Source organism: Amia ocellicauda, chromosome 17, assembly GCF_036373705.1.
Source record: "Amia ocellicauda isolate fAmiCal2 chromosome 17, fAmiCal2.hap1, whole genome shotgun sequence".
Lineage (NCBI taxonomy): Eukaryota > Metazoa > Chordata > Actinopteri > Amiiformes > Amiidae > Amia > Amia ocellicauda.
Genome location: NC_089866.1, coordinates 14312606 through 14327979, shown reverse-complemented (window position 1 = coordinate 14327979; position 15374 = coordinate 14312606). Strand labels below are relative to the sequence as shown.

The following is a 15374-nucleotide window of genomic DNA, read 5'->3' as shown; positions in this document are numbered from 1 at the left end:
GCTGAATGACACTCACAGGACAGCAGAGTGTGTCAAGAGTCAGTTTACTGCAGTGCAGAGTTACAGTTTGTTGCCCAGTTCCACAGTGTTCTTGACCAAAACACTGCAGCCATCACTCCTGATCTACCCCATCCTCTTTACACCAGTGTCCCCCCCGCTCTCCACCTGTATGATCTCCAGATCCTCACAGTGCTGGTACTTTGGCTCGGGGGGGTTGGCCCAGATGTGGGGAGGCAGGGTGGCGAGGTGGGTGGGGGGGAAGCGCAGCAGGGCTGTGTCATTGAAGACATCGAGGAAGCGGGTGGAGGGTGGGCTCAGCACAGTCTCCTCGCACGCCCCCACTGCCTGCAGCACAGTTAAGGAAATTACAGCACAACACGATAGCACAGCACAGCAGTTCCCCTCCAGTGATGCAGCTGCCATTAGAGGCACGGCGGGGGGTCAAGACAAAGGGCTGCCACTTCTGTAGGAAAGGATACGGCAGCAATGTAGCTGTAATCCCTTCTGAGAACTCGGTCCAGCATCCTGTCAGAAACAGAGGGATAGAGAGACACAGTGAGGAACACAGAGATCATGAGAGAGAGAAACACAATGAGGAACACACAAAGATAGAGAGACAGTTTGATACAGTGAGAGACACAGTGTGGAACACAGTGAGGAACACACAAAGAGACCGTTTGATACAGACAAAGACAGAGACACACTGAGACAGGTTACTGGACTGTGGGCAGTACAGCCCTGACCCTAGATGGCTGACCTCTCCTGGATGCCACGGAAGCTGTTCCCCAGGATGGACAGATGGGGCAGTGTCTCTGTGCTCCAGTTCCTCCACAGCAGGTTGTTGTATAGCGCCTTGCCACAGTGGATAAGATAGAACAGTGTGGGCCGGGCGGCCAGCCGCTTCCCCTCCTACACAGCAACACACACAGCCAGCCCTGCACCATTACAAACTGCCGCAGCAAGACCACAACACTGACGCCTGGGACACTTCTACAGAAAAGGTGCATTACCCATAGAGTGTTCAGAGCGTGTTCACTGTGTGCTCAGTGCAAATCTCACCTCGTTCTCGGTGAGCACAGTGAGCCCCAGGCCCTGTAGCACGGCGCCCTCTGCTGGACTGAACACAGGGTCAAACACACAGCAACGCCAGGGGGGGATCTGTGGAGGCAGCACAGCCCATCACACACACACACACACCCCATACCACAATAAGCACAACACACACCCTGACCACAGCACTTATACAGACACATTCAAATACACGCATACACACATACAGACACTCATTGCCCACCACACACACCCACAGACAGGCTCACCTGTAGCTTGTCCAGCAGCAGCAGCAGCAGGGCCAGCTGGAAGCGCGAGGCCACACAAGAGGAGAAGCTGCCCAGTCCGTAACAGACACAGTCAAGCTCGGGGGTGGGCATGGCTCTGTCCTGGGGAGGGTGAACCCTCTCACTGTCTTCAGCCAGGCAGCCTGCCAGCAGCTCTGAGGAGGAAGAGTGGAGTGGACTGAGAGACAGTACTGAGCCTCTGATTCAACACAGCAAACCAGAGCCCAGATCCTTACACACACACACACAGCTCTACCCTAACTCCATATGAAATTCACTCCTGATGCTACTAAATCAAGCTGCATGTTACAGCACCCCTTCAGAGCAGAGCAGGGGCTGGCCTCCCTACATTGAGGCTGCAGATATTGGGCCCACACTGGCCCTGCTGCTCAGAACATCACTCATATAGCCCTGAGTGTCACCAAGCCACTCTGATACCTGCAGAAATACCAGTCAGTAAATCAAACACAGACGGATTGATTCTCCACAGGCTCACCTGCCCACACCTGACAGAAATCTTCACATCTCAGCTCTGTCCTAGGGGAGAGAGAGAGAGAGAGAGAGATCATGTCCAAAATACTGTAACAGGCAGCTAGCACTGCAGGCTTCTATCAGTATAATTTTTCATTAGCATTGTGTCGCTGTGTGCGCAAAAGTCGCAGGTTCTGCCCTGTGTGAAAGGCGCTATATAGACAGTGCTGTCAAAATGAGGGACTCACATGGCTGCTGTGACTCTGTCCCGCAGGCTGTCCACGTCCACCGTGTCATCCGCCTCGCTGCGGCCATGGCGATCTGGACCCCTCGACCGCCTGGCCCCCTTCTTGCGCCGCACCTGCTGCCACTCCCCCACGCTGCCCGCCATCCCACACAGACAACAGGGAACACTGATGTACTGACACAACTGTGACACCTAGACACATTTAAACCCCATCAGGCAAACACTGCTGATCACAGATGCTGAAAGAAACACCTTAAATGCCTACTGTCTAATCTCTGCGTCTATCGCACTTTCAGTATTCCGTGGCGCAAGACCCCGGAACACAGCTCGTTTCTAAACGCAACGGTTTATTTTAAAGAACTGATTACATGTAAACAAATAACACCTATTTAATCACACATTGAATACATAGCCAGAGCACAAACCCACTTTCAGCACAAACACAAATTAGTCGACTATCACCACTCATGCTGCTCCTAAACGCACTCCATGGTGTTACAGCTTAAGCACTCCGGAAGGAAATTACTACAAGGTCACACGGTTCCGTTATCGAATAATAATCTTGATTTCGTTTTCAGACAAAAACATCAGTGGTTCATATCTTTATGGATATATTTTATTTGTGCGATGTCTATTTATTTTTATTCGAGCAAAATTGCACAAATATATATGTTATTAAATTGCTTAGATTTCCAATAAGGAAGATCTGGAACGAATATTGCGTGGCTGCGCTCCGGAGGGACGGATTATACCGTGCAGTCCCAGGAAGCGCGGTCTGCGGGAATGTGTGTGCTGGGCAGCAGTCGTACTGGTGTGTCTGCTGAGCTAGTCTGTCGGGAATAAACAGATCACAGGCTGAAGAGTACACATACTGGGCGATAACCAGGTAGGTAACCAGATACGTGCCGGTGCGGTGTTTACTCGGCAGAAGTAGCGATCAATGTTTATCAATGAGACACTTTCCTGTAGGCTCTGGTGACCTGCAGGCTTGAAATCAACAACATCAATAGTGTTGTTATTGTTATTATTAATATAATAATGATGATGATGATGAAAATCGTAATAAAAACTATGATACTCGGGCAGAGTGAGGCTACAAACTCGTTCGTATTATTTACTTACAAAAGCAATCTTAATCAAAGCCTTTTGCAATGTAGGGAGTGAAATCAGAATATGTTTAAATAAATAAAAAATTCACCTTACCCCATAAGTCTTCTAATGATTATATGGATTAGGTTCAAATACTCATATCTGCTGCCCCTTCTGTAATCAGTGAGAAATGCTTTGGTGTCGTGTGGAGGCACTATGACCTGAGAGAGGAGTCCAAAGCTTGATGGAGCAGCTGACGGATTTCTGATGTCTAGTAATGCTGAGCTTTAATGTGAATGCGATTCAGACACTGATCACAGGCTACTGACGGCATAGTGACCATCTCTGTCCCATCTCAATACAGGATGTCCTTGTCCCATCTGTATGGGCGGAGGAACGAGGAGGAGGAGGAGGGGGTGGAGGTGGAGCGGTTCGAGGTGACGGACTGGGACCTGCAAAATGAGTTCAACCCTGATCGCCGCCGGCACCGCCAGACCAAAGAGGAGGCCACCTATGGCGTGTGGGCGGAGCGAGACTCTGACGATGAGAGACCAAGCTTCGGGGGCAAGAGGTGTGCTGTCTGTCTCACTGTTAGATTGTTTGGGTGTGTGTTTACTTGTGTAAATGCTGTGCAGTGACAGGCTGCTGTGTGTCTGTCTCCAGGTCCAAGGACTACACAGCTCCGGTCAGCTTCGTGAGCGCAGGGCTGCGTAAGACAGCGGCGGAAGAGAGACCGCAGGCAGGGTCTGATGACTCGGAGACAGAGGGAGAGCCTCCTCTGCCTCCTCCCCGTGACCTGGCACCCCGGAGGCTGCAAACAGTAAGGAGGGTGTCAGGAGGGGGGCTCTCACTTGCTAATCTACTCTTTATTGACTTATGTCCTGTCCGACTACACACCCGTTCACCTGAAGCCATTGTCTCCTGTAGTTTAGTAATGCAGTGCTGCAAAGTCTCACTCTCTCTCCATCCCCATCCCCATCCCCATATCCTTCTTCTCTCTGTGACTGTGTGTGTGTCTGTGTCTGTCTGTCTTCCAGGGAGGAAACTTTAAGAGCTCCCAGAAGATATTTGCTGGCAGTGGCCGGGGGGGGCAGGACCTGGGCAACTGGGAGAAACATACCCGTGGCATCGGGCAGAAGCTGCTGCAGAAAATGGGTTATGTTCCGGGCAGAGGGCTGGGCAAGAATGCGCAAGGTAACACTAAGCTCAGTGTGGAAGTGTCTGTTCTGTTTGTTAGTAGTGTTTTTGTACAAGGTGTCAGTAATGTCAGTACAGAGTATCAGTGTGTTGCTGTGTTAGTAATATCAGTTTGAAGGTTTGTTATAATATGTCAGTACAGTGTGTTGGTGTCTCATTGAGGCAGTGCAGTCTGTGTTGGCAGTGTGGTTTCTCTTTGACACTGTGTCTCTGTCTGTGTGTGAATCAGGAATTGTGACCCCGATCGAGGCAAAGGTGCGGAAGGGGAAGGGGGCGGTCGGGGCATACGGCACTGAGAGGACCCAGCAGTCCCTGCAGGACTTCCCTGTGGTTGACTCTGAGGAGGAGGAGGAGAAGGTGAGAGGCAGTGAGACCTGCTGTCAGATTAACTCCATACTGCCACCACACTGCACACACTCTCCCCCAGACTGCAGCCCGCTCAGTCAGGCCCGGTTTCTGTTCTTGCAGGAGTTTCAGCAGGAGTTGGGTCAGTGGCGCCGGGAGCCTGGAGCTGGGAAGAAGAAGCCCAAATACTCCTACAGAACCGTGGAGGAGCTGAAGGCCCGTGGGCCGGTAGCGGGGCGCAGCATGGCGGCCCCACCCACTGAGCTGGCACAAGTGAAGGTGAGTGGATGGAGACTGACAGTGGAGTGGATGTGTGACGGCTCCCTGTAGTCTGGGCTGCTAACTGGTTAAATGGATTTTCTATTCTCTTTTGCTTATGTATTTACTTTTATGGATGACACATTACTTATTTTCTTTTGTATCGTGTTTAGGGTTGTTAAAACATTTAAAGAAATATAATTTCAGGATCTTTCTGGTAAAAGAGTACCATTATAGATATTTCTCATGGTCTGCCAGAGACAGCAGCTGTATAAATGTCACAGGGATTCAGAGCCATCCAGTTCATACAGCTGTGTAACGCACTGCAGTGTTCTGGGCTGACTGTTGCTATGCTATGCTGCAGGTCATCGATATGACGGGCCGAGAGCAGAAGGTCTATTACAGCTACAGCCAGATGAGGCAGAAACACAGTGTTCCTGAGGAGCCAGTGCTTGGTGCCCCACCCCGCGAGCACCGCGGCCCCGGCTTCGCCCTGCCAGAGCTGGAGCACAACCTGCAGCTGCTGATCGACCTGACAGAGCAGGAAATCCTGCAGGTCTGGACCCCCATACCCCCCCCTGCCCTGCCTCTGATCTGTACTTACCCCTAGCTCTGAGACTGCACTCTGCCTCTGCAAGTTTTGTACTGTGTGGCACTGCTAGACCTAGTATTCTGTACTGAAGGGCAGGGTAATGTGGTGCCCCATTTATGCAAATTCTCCCTCCCTCTCTATTCAATTCCATTCAATTCAAACAATCGCTTTTGTGCTCATTGAAAATGTATAATACAGAGATGATAATACTCTCTTCTTCTCTCTATGTCTCTTTCTATCTCTCTCCTCCCCTCCTCCTCTCTCTCAGAGCGCACGGAGGCTGCAACACGAGCGTGATGTGGTGGTATCTCTGTCACATGAGAGCACTGCCCTGCAGGACACTCTAAGTGAGGAACAGCGTTCGCTAAGCCGGCTGGAGCACATTCTGGAGCTGGTAGAACGCTGTGAGGGGGAGGCACTCTCGCTGGACGACTGCGCACGGGTCTTCGAGACGCTGCAGGCCGACTTCCACACCGAATACAAGGCGCTCGGCCTAGGCGACCTCGCTGCCGCCGTGGTGCACCCCCTGCTGAAGGCCTGGCTCCGTGACTGGGACCCCCTGAAGGTCAGAACAATTCTGCTGACCCTGTACTCCCTCTGCTGTCCCCCTTACCCCCCCAGTGTCTCAGCCTGTGCCCCTCTCTCCACTGCAGGACAGCGTGCGGGGGCTGGAGGAGGTGGGCCGCTGGCGGGCAGTGCTGGAGACAGGACAATTGCCTCACAGCCAGCCAGACAGCTCCGCAATGGACCCCTACCACAGGTGAGTGCATGTCACAGTAGTGTGTATGTATGTGTATGTGTGTGTGTCACAGCAATTTCGTGCATTGAATATACAGTACCCTGTATTGTGTTGTGTTGTATCCAGGCTGCTATGGGAGGTGTGGGTGCCCCTGGTGCGCAGTGCTGTGTTGCAGTGGCAGCCGCGCAATGTGGGCCCCATGGTGGACTTCCTGGAGAGCTGGGCGCCACTGCTGCCCGTCTGGATCCTTGACAACATTCTGGAGACGCTAATTTTCCCCCGTTTGCAGAGAGAGGTGAGTGGCACAATGGCACACTAATACACTGGCATACTGCCACACTGGCACATTGAACACAGAGAGACACTGGCTCGCTGGTGCATTAACACACTGGCATACTAGCACACTATCATGCTGGCCAACTAATACACTGGCACACTGACCACAGAAACAGTGGCAGGTTGGCATACTGACTCTTCCCCCCCCCCCCCCCCCATCTCCCTGCCCCCTCAGGTGGAGAACTGGAACCCGCTGACGGACACAGTGCCCATTCACTCCTGGCTGCACCCATGGCTGCCGCTGCTGCAGGGCCGCTTGGAGCCGCTGTACCCGCCCATCCGCAGTAAGCTGGCGAGCGCCCTGCAGCGCTGGCACCCGAGCGACGGCTCTGCCCGCCTGATCCTGCAGCCCTGGAGGGACGTTTTCTCGCCCGGGGCCTGGGAGGCCTTCATGGTGAAGAACATCGTCCCAAAGCTGGGTGAGGCCCTCACTCAGCCTTCCTCTTTATCTCTGTCCATGTCTCTCTCGTGAGTGAGACTCTTTCATTAATTCCCTCTCTCTCTGTGCGAGTCTGAATATGACACTCTCCCTCTCTCCCCAGCACTGTGTCTCAGTGAGCTGGTAATAAACCCACACCAGCAGCACATGGACCCTCTGTACTGGGTGCTGGACTGGGAGGGTATGCTGTCTCTGTCCTGCCTGGTGGGCCTGCTGGATAAAAACTTTTTCCCCAAGTGGCTTCAGGTCAGTGTGTGTGAGAGAGTGCAGGTGGACAGTGTGAGTGTGTGTTGCAGCACTGTGTGTATGTATGTATGTGTATGTGTGTATTTGTGCACGCATTACAGCAATGCGTGTGTGTGTATGTGCTGCAGCAGTGTGTGTGCATTACAGCAGTGTTTGTGTGTGCAGGTGCTGTGCTCCTGGCTCAGTAACAGCCCAAACTACGAGGAGATCACACGCTGGTACCTGGGCTGGAAGGCCGTGTTCTCGGACGCTCTGCTGGCTCAGCCGCTGGTCAAGGACAAGTTCAACGAGGCGCTGGACATCATGAACCGCGCGGTGTCCTCTGGCATTGGTAAGCTTCCCTGCACACGCTCACACGCAGGCACACACATGCATGCTCACACTCGCAAAGGCATGCACACAAACACACATGCATGTTATTTAACCCTAAATCCCACTCTCTCCCTCTTACCTCCTGTTGGTCAGTCTTAACGCACTCCACTGTTACTCAGAGAATACTGCACAATACACAATCAGTGTTTCCATCTACTCTGTAAAACCCAGTCCTAATGTTCTTGTTTGACGAAACTGTACAGTGAGGTTTTAGTTGACAATCACTTCTTGACAGAAGATGTATTGGTGCTGTGTCCCTGTGGTAGGTGGCTCTGGTCACTGACTGCTCTCTTTCTCCCCAGGTGGTTACCTGCAGCCAGGGGCACGAGAGAACATCGCCTACTTGACGCACACAGAGCGCCGCAAGGACTTCCAGTACGAGGCCCTGCAGGAGCGTCGTGAGGCAGAGAGCGTGGCGCAGAGGGGCATCGGGGCGACTGCCGTGCCAACCAACTTCAAAGACCTGATCCAGGCCAAGGCAGAGGAGCACAACATCGTCTTCATGCCCCTGGTGGGCAAGCGGCATGAGGGCAAACAGCTGTACACCTTTGGCCGCATCGTCATCTACATTGACCGAGGCGTGGTGTTCGTGCAGGGGGAGAAGACTTGGGTGCCCACCTCACTGCAGAGTCTCATCGACATGGCCAAGTGAGCCAGGCCCCACTGGGCCAAGCTGGCAGGGCTCAAACATCTCGGACTGCACAAGATTGTGTTGTGCTAGACTGGCCTTGGTGTAATGGATATTTACAGCTCAAACTGGAGCTGTTTGGAACTCTATTTTTTCCCCGTTTGTTCATGTTGGGGGAGAAAAGGAGGGATATTATTATTATTTTATTGTTTTTAAGAATAAAATATGCAGTGCTATAGCAGTGTGAGCTCTGCTGACACGTTAATAAAGATCTGTGTAAAGTGAAATTCTGTCTCGACTGGCAGGAATGAGGGGACAAGAACGAAATGAGGTTTGGGTAAAGGATGGAAGGGGCAATAAAGATGAGATTGACAACAATGTGAGTAGAGGGCAACTTCGTCTCAGCAGCTCTGGATGCAGAGGCGTTTGTAAACGCACGATTTCCGCCGTTCTGTTTTGCACAGTTCTGCGCAGAAATTGAGACATGCGGGTTCTTCGAGGGCTTGTGCGTGACGTCACTAAGCTACACCCGCAGAAAGGTGTGCAGATTCGCCACAGCCCAGCGCGGCTCTGAAAAGTTGCTTCTGGAGGCCACCTGCTGCTGTGAAACAAAATGCAGAGATAAAGGTACCTGTTCATTTGAATGAAAATTGCGACTAAAACTACTGCTGCCCTCTTCTTAGAGGAGGCAAACGTCAACTGATAATTACATAATTAGGCCTTGAACAGTATTGTCAACGATTTAATAAATACATAATTTTAACGTAATGTAAATCTATGATGTATAGGCCTACTGTAACTTAAATGTTTGGCGATTCCAAATTATGTAAAAAAATAAAATAATGTAACTCAAGTAGGCCCTGCATGGATTACTGCAGAGTTTTGTGGAAGGTGTTTATCGATTACATGCGTGTGACGTCAGACAGACAGTATCAACGAGCAGCCGGCGCAGCGAGTCAACAAACAACAGGTTTCTGCAGTTCTGAGAAGGTCTGCGCTTCTCCACCAATGGGATCGTTGGAATGTTGCAGATCTGTGCAGAACTGCGCAACAAGAAGGCGCCCACAAGGACATAAGTGGCTGTGTCTCATTGTCGCAGGGTTATTACGACATCACTAACTATTGGCTACAATACGCTGTACTAATGTCACGTGACTCGATGGAGGTCACGATAACATGGCGGCCTCCACAGCATGCTTCACCTACAGAACTGTTGGTGTTGTTCCTCGTCTTTTCGCCGCCCGATCAAGGTGTCAGATCCCGTCTGTGCCTCTGAGCGGGTCGTCCCGAACCGACCTGTGGAGACGGAACTGCAGCTCTGGTCGCGAAGACAGAACCGCACACTTCGGCTTCGAGACAGTATCGGAAGAGGAGAAGGCGAAGAAAGGTTAGTCAGTGTGTGATGAATGTGACCCCAGGAGAGAAGCGCAATATCGTGTGACATTTTCTCCACAGAGAAACTCACAATAGTGCTGTCTGTGTGCGAGTTAATATAGTAGAGAAGTCAAAATATCTCGTGTAGATGTAAATATGGAAGTCGGCGCTGTCTGTTTCTCACAGTATAGTGTGTCACTGTTGTCTGTGACTGAGCTGTCCGGCGCAAAAGTAAATGCAGTGAGGGAACTTCATTTTCACTGCTGTTGGGATGATGCTACTTCAGTCTGTGTGTGCGCGCACAGTGTGTACAGGGTGTAACTGTGTGTGTGTGTGTGTGTGTGTGTGTATGCAGTGTACAGGGTGTAACTGTGTGTGTGTGTGTGCGCAGTGTACAGGGTGTAACTGTGTGTGTGTGTGTGCGCAGTGTACAGGGTGTAACTGTGTGTGTGTGTGTGTGCAGTGTACAGGGTGTAACTGTGTGTGTGTGTGTGTGCAGTGTACAGGGTGTAACTGTGTGTGTGTGTGTGTGCAGTGTACAGGGTGTAACTGTGTGTGTGTGTGTGTGCAGTGTACAGGGTGTAACTGTGTGTGTGTGTGCGCAGTGTACAGGGTGTAACTGTGTGTGTGTGTGCAGTGTACAGGGTGTAACGGTGTGTGTGTGTGTGCAGTGTACAGGGTGTAACGGTGTGTGTGTGTGTGCAGTGTACAGGGTGTAACGGTGTGTGTGTGTGTGTGCAGTGTACAGGGTGTAACTGTGTGTGTGTGTGCGTGCAGTGTACAGGGTGTTCGAGAACGTGGCTCAGAGGTACGATGTGATGAATGATGCAATGAGTTTGGGAGTGCACCGCCTGTGGAAGGACTCCCTGCTGCGTGTGATGAACCCTGCCCCCGGGATGCAGCTTCTGGACACCGCTGGCGGCACAGGTGAGACAGACGAGCAAACACACACACAAACTGGTATACGTATACACAGACGAAGAGAAATAGGTATATGTACACACAGAGACCAAGAAACATTTACAGACATTCAGGTATACACATACACAAAGAAGCATGTACACATGCAGATTTAAACGGGTGTACACATACACGCAGATAAAACAAGTGTCTCTTAGTCCCAGTGTCTCTCAGTCTCAGTGTCTCTATGTCGGACGTCCTCAGGGGACATCTCGTTCCGGTTCCTGGAGTTCGTGCGTTGGCAGGAGGCTGGCCGAGCACGGCGGGCGGCTCGCTCTCTGCAAACTGTCTCCTGGCAGCAGATTGCTGATGTGTACCGCAGCAGACCCACGGGGGACGGGGCACGGGCCGTTGTGTGCGACATCAACAAGGAGATGTTGAAAGTGGGGAAGCAGCGTGCGGACGACCTTGGGTATCACACAGGTAGCGCTCTGTCTGTGTCTCTCTTTCTCTCTCTCCCTCCCTCCCTCAGAGGTATGTTGTGATGATTGAGCCAGTGTCTTGCAAGTTAAATAAGTGAACTAGTTTTAAGGCCTCCAATCTCTCTGTATGTGTGTGTGTAAGCAGGCCTGTCCTGGGTGGTGGGTGATGCGGAGGAGCTGCCATTTGAGGATGACAGTTTTGATGTTTACTCCATCGCCTTTGGGATCCGCAATGTCACACACATAGAGCAGGTGAGGCCCCCTTATGCAATGCCTGTGGCCACTTGTGCTGCAGGTGAGGGTTGGTACAAGAGAAGCGGCCATAGCCCCTCTAATGTTTGGCACTTTGTTTGTTTTGGAGTCAGGCTTTGCAGGAAGCACACCGGGTCCTGAAGCCAGGGGGTCGCTTCCTGTGTCTGGAGTTCAGTCGAATCTCCAACCCCATCCTGTCCAGGTGAGGAAAGGGGGCTGAGAGTAGATGGGGGGGGGGGGGGGAGAGGAGAGGGACACCATGAAATGAAGGCAGAAGAGACGGAGAGAGTGGGAGATAAGCCCCTATGCCATCCAGTTATCAAGCTCTGTGAAATGTCTGCGGTTGGGAAAATGGCACCAATAGATGTGAAGGAGAGCAGATGAACACAATGTCTTACTGGCGTGAGAAACTCACTTGGACATGCTGGTAGGGTTATGTTCTGCTCATAGCATCTCTTGCATGTTCCTGACAACAGCAGAGGAAAGTGTTGACTTTTTTACTATAGTTGAACCTGAATAGTACAGTATTTGCTCCTGATAAGTAGTAAGCCCTCCTATTTAAGCAAACAATAGCTGATTTCCCCCCCCCCCCATACTTTTTTTAAAGTCACTGTTGGGTAAATTGGGAAAACATAAACCAGCTAAAAATGTTAACAGGTGCATGATTGTTACTCATCGTGTAAAAGTGGAACATTTTACTGCTTAGTTCAAGTCTGGAGTTTGCCATGGCAGTATTAAAAGTAATGGAAAAACAAACCTGTGGGGATAGTTCTCTGATACTATATCTACAGTGACTACTATTAAATATATTATGCACCATCTTGTACTGTCAGTCTTGGTAGTACTGTACCAAAAAAACAAGGTTTGATGAGCATTTACAGGAATTAGTTTTTTTGAGTAATCTCAGATGAGGGACTTTCTATGGCCACCTGCCCTGTTCATACATGTCAAGGGTGATATACATACCGGATATTAGTTGGTGCTTAGTTTGTCAGTGTCACACTGTGTGCAGCGTTTCAGGGACAGATGACGCTCCACTGAATTGCCTGCACAGTGGCAGCCCTCTGTCCATTGTACATTGTAACATCCCTGTGCTCTGTCTGCAGGCTCTATGATGCCTACAGTTTCCAGCTGATCCCAGTTCTGGGTGAAGTCATCGCAGGGGACTGGAAGTCGTATCAGTATCTGGTGGAGAGCATCCGGCGCTTCCCAGACCAGGTGACCAGGGTGGGAGGGGCTTAGTTTTGCAACCTGTGGGACAGTGCTGTTACAGAGAGTCTGCAAACCTCTTTCACTACTCTGCAGGACAGGGAGTCCAGAGCAACTGTTGGCATTGCTCTCAGAATTGGCAGAGAGAAATTCTGACATTACTGTTCTGTGTCAGAGACATCAACCAATTTAGCTGGGCTCAGGCCTGCTGGGTTTGGGCACTGCCTTAATATTATTAATATATTTATTGAGCTTTGGTATTTTTTATTGACACTATAAGTACAGTAGAGAAGTACAATATAAATGAGCAAGTCAATCTAACCCACTGGTTCCCAGCCACACTGTACCGCAATGTTTTGACCCATCTGCACTCTGTGAATTAACTGAAACTTTAATGGAGTAATTTGCTTCATTTGACTCCATTCATTCATTGGTTATTAAAATTAGTGGGAATTCAGGTGCTTTTATATTTAACTTGACCTTAATGATTAATTACCTCCTGATTGGGCCCATCATTGGTTTAGGACAGTGGGCCCTGGGGCAGGACTAGGAAGCAGTGTTGTAGAATAATATTATGGGCCTAACCTGTCCCGGGCCAGGACTGGGAACCAGTGCTCTAACCTTTTTGCTGTAGAGGTTAGTGCAGTCTCCACCTCTCGCTGCTCAAACCTGCACCAGTGGACTGGTACACCCAACCATCTGGAGAGCATGGTTTCAGAGCACATTTTAATGATCAAATTGAACCGCAATATGAAGACTGCTCTCTGCTTCTCCAGGAGGAGTTCAAGGCCTTGATCGAGGATGCTGGCTTTTATAAGGTCCAGTTCCAGAACCTGACGGCAGGGGTGGTGGCCATACACTCCGGGTTCAAACTCTGAGGTGGTCTTTCTGGAGCTGCTTGCCGTCAACCCAGAGATTCACATGCCAGCTCTGGAACCAGCACCATTGCAGAGCTCAGCTGGAGCGGCCAGACAAAACGAACTGCAGACTGAAAGCCTGCTGTCAGGGTCCTGTCCCGGCTCTGGTGGTGGGGAACAGTGAGTTCTGAGAGTGTCTTCAGTAGACATGCTTGCACACTGCTGTATTTCTTGGAAACAAAAAGTTACTGGATTGTTAACTGGATTCCAGTAGTTAGCGGGAGTAGAGAGTTACACCATGTATAAAGGACAAGTTGGAACTGGTACAATATATATATATATTCACAGTTTCCTGATACTTGCGGAAAGCTTTACATCAAAGGCATAGCACACCATTTCCATTTGATTAAAGCTTTAATCGGGCCTGCATGAGAGGTTTGACTTTGACTGGACATGGAAAATAGGAGACATGCAATTCAGACCTATTGTCAGTTTAGGTTTTTCTAATATACTGTATCAACTTCAATATTTGTGTATATATATAGTATATTTCATGCCAGATTCCTCACCCCATTTAAACAGTAAATGAAATGTGAGTAACAGTGCTGACGTGTACTCCACCAGCTTGTAGCTTGTTGATTTAAAAACAAATGGGTAAATACTCTTAATTACGGTAAATTACCTTTATTACAGAGCTGCAATATAGCAAAATTGAATTTCTGATGTATTTTTCAGTGATCTGATATATCTGGATTGTGTAAGAATTATTTAGTGCTGCTACAAAGGCCCTTCCTGACACTACTGTCTGTTGCAGCTTTACAGACAACAATGACTTTGTTTCGAACAGCCAGAGAAGAGGCATCAGGTTTCCAGTCCTCAGTGGGGATGACAGACTCTTTTTAAGGGAAATGACAGCCTCCCATTGATCACTGAGGGCTGCTGTACTTGGATGTACTTTCTGTATTCAGTGCCACTGCTGATGCACACAAACACCATGAGAAGCTGTAACAGGATACAGCAGAGCTGTCTGCCTGAGAGACTAGGAAGTACACCAACTGCAGGAGCCACTAGCCAAAGGACTCGCCACACATCCCAGTATAAATTTAAATGCTTTTACAATTATTAAATAAAATAATTTAACTATGCCGTTTGTTTCTTTGAAACAAAAAAACACCAAACAGAAGACTGAGACCGAACCAATTTAAAAAGACAATTGTAGTGCCTGTTAATTCAAAATACTAAAACTTGTTTCCTTACAAATTAAACCATGAAAAGTTCAAACTCTTCAGTTACTGTATTTGTATTGGACTGATACAACAGTATTTGTATAACAAGAGACTTTGAGGAACACATGAAAGGTACTAAAAATAGAGGTTCTGTTGGGAAACTAAGTTAAACTGCCCAATGTTTAATGACAAGTTTGTACGTCACCCATGGTTAGAGTTAATTGCAGTCATCGAATTATCAGAAACTATTTTGAAAAATAATATAATGAATTACTGAGTAACCCCAAATGGCTCACAATTATGTATCATGATGGGGATGTCTCCCTGCGGTTGACCAAATAAGTGTGGACAGTAACCATTCTGAGCAGATGGGCCTTTACTGACTGACTACTGCAGAATGTAGCGTCTAGTTGCTGCATTTGCCCCCAGGTTCTCAGGGAAATATTCAATTGGAATGAATCATATTTAGGCTTTTATTTATATTGTTAATCATGAATTATTACAACATTAAATCTGTCTTGTTATAGTTCAGGCTATGTTGAAAAAAAAAAAAAAACATCTAAAAGAGCCCATATCCTTTCCATCTGTAATGTTTCTAGTTTATTATATTGTGCCAATATGTACACCTTTTATTCTGAAATCACTGTTATAATCCAGTTAGGTTTTGTCATTACTGTTAATTTATCAAACACTTGTGTTTTAAAAAGAAAGAAAAACACTCCCCTGTATTAATTTAACTTGTGAACAAAACTACTTTAACCAATTTAGCCAAAGCTAC

At 49.1% G+C, this 15374-nt stretch overlaps 3 protein-coding genes across 8 annotated transcripts; 2 read left to right on the top strand and 1 right to left on the bottom strand.

The window, feature by feature from the left end:
* Window positions 1–28: 28 nt before the first annotated feature.
* srrd (SRR1 domain containing) lies at window positions 29–2564 on the bottom strand. Of its 4 annotated transcripts, XM_066688848.1 has the most exons (8): window positions 2485–2564; window positions 2057–2247; window positions 1834–1874; window positions 1320–1492; window positions 1060–1158; window positions 758–909; window positions 480–525; window positions 29–345 (listed from the first exon to the last, which is right to left on the bottom strand). In XM_066688848.1, exons 2-8 carry the CDS (start codon window positions 2197–2199, stop codon window positions 124–126), a joined length of 876 nt encoding a protein of 291 aa, XP_066544945.1. In that variant the 5' UTR covers window positions 2200–2247; window positions 2485–2564; the 3' UTR covers window positions 29–123. The 4 variants fall into 4 exon arrangements, with proteins under 4 accessions (XP_066544945.1, XP_066544944.1, XP_066544946.1 ...); XM_066688847.1 differs by having other exon boundaries at window positions 2057–2564; XM_066688849.1 differs by having other exon boundaries at window positions 758–852; window positions 2057–2564.
* Window positions 2565–2815: 251 nt separating this feature from the next.
* tfip11 (tuftelin interacting protein 11) lies at window positions 2816–8583 on the top strand. Its single transcript, XM_066689516.1, has 14 exons — window positions 2816–2941; window positions 3509–3715; window positions 3808–3964; window positions 4182–4338; window positions 4571–4698; window positions 4810–4965; window positions 5309–5500; window positions 5805–6101; window positions 6190–6296; window positions 6402–6570; window positions 6787–7030; window positions 7154–7296; window positions 7462–7627; window positions 7971–8583. Exons 2-14 carry the CDS (start codon window positions 3510–3512, stop codon window positions 8318–8320), a joined length of 2472 nt encoding a protein of 823 aa, XP_066545613.1. The 5' UTR covers window positions 2816–2941; window position 3509; the 3' UTR covers window positions 8321–8583.
* An 863-nt stretch (window positions 8584–9446) lies between these two features.
* On the top strand, window positions 9447–14656 carry coq5 (coenzyme Q5, methyltransferase). 3 transcript variants are annotated; one of them, XR_010804824.1, is made up of 8 exons: window positions 9447–9683; window positions 10448–10597; window positions 10835–11053; window positions 11195–11304; window positions 11418–11506; window positions 12411–12522; window positions 13290–13550; window positions 14185–14656. XR_010804824.1 is itself a non-coding variant. In XM_066688924.1 (7 exons), exons 1-7 carry the CDS (start codon window positions 9473–9475, stop codon window positions 13389–13391), a joined length of 993 nt encoding a protein of 330 aa, XP_066545021.1. In that variant the 5' UTR covers window positions 9447–9472; the 3' UTR covers window positions 13392–14656. The 3 variants fall into 3 exon arrangements, 2 of the variants coding, with proteins under 2 accessions (XP_066545021.1, XP_066545023.1); XM_066688924.1 differs by having other exon boundaries at window positions 13290–14656; XM_066688926.1 differs by having other exon boundaries at window positions 9448–9683; window positions 11198–11304; window positions 13290–14656.
* Window positions 14657–15374: the final 718 nt, after the last annotated feature.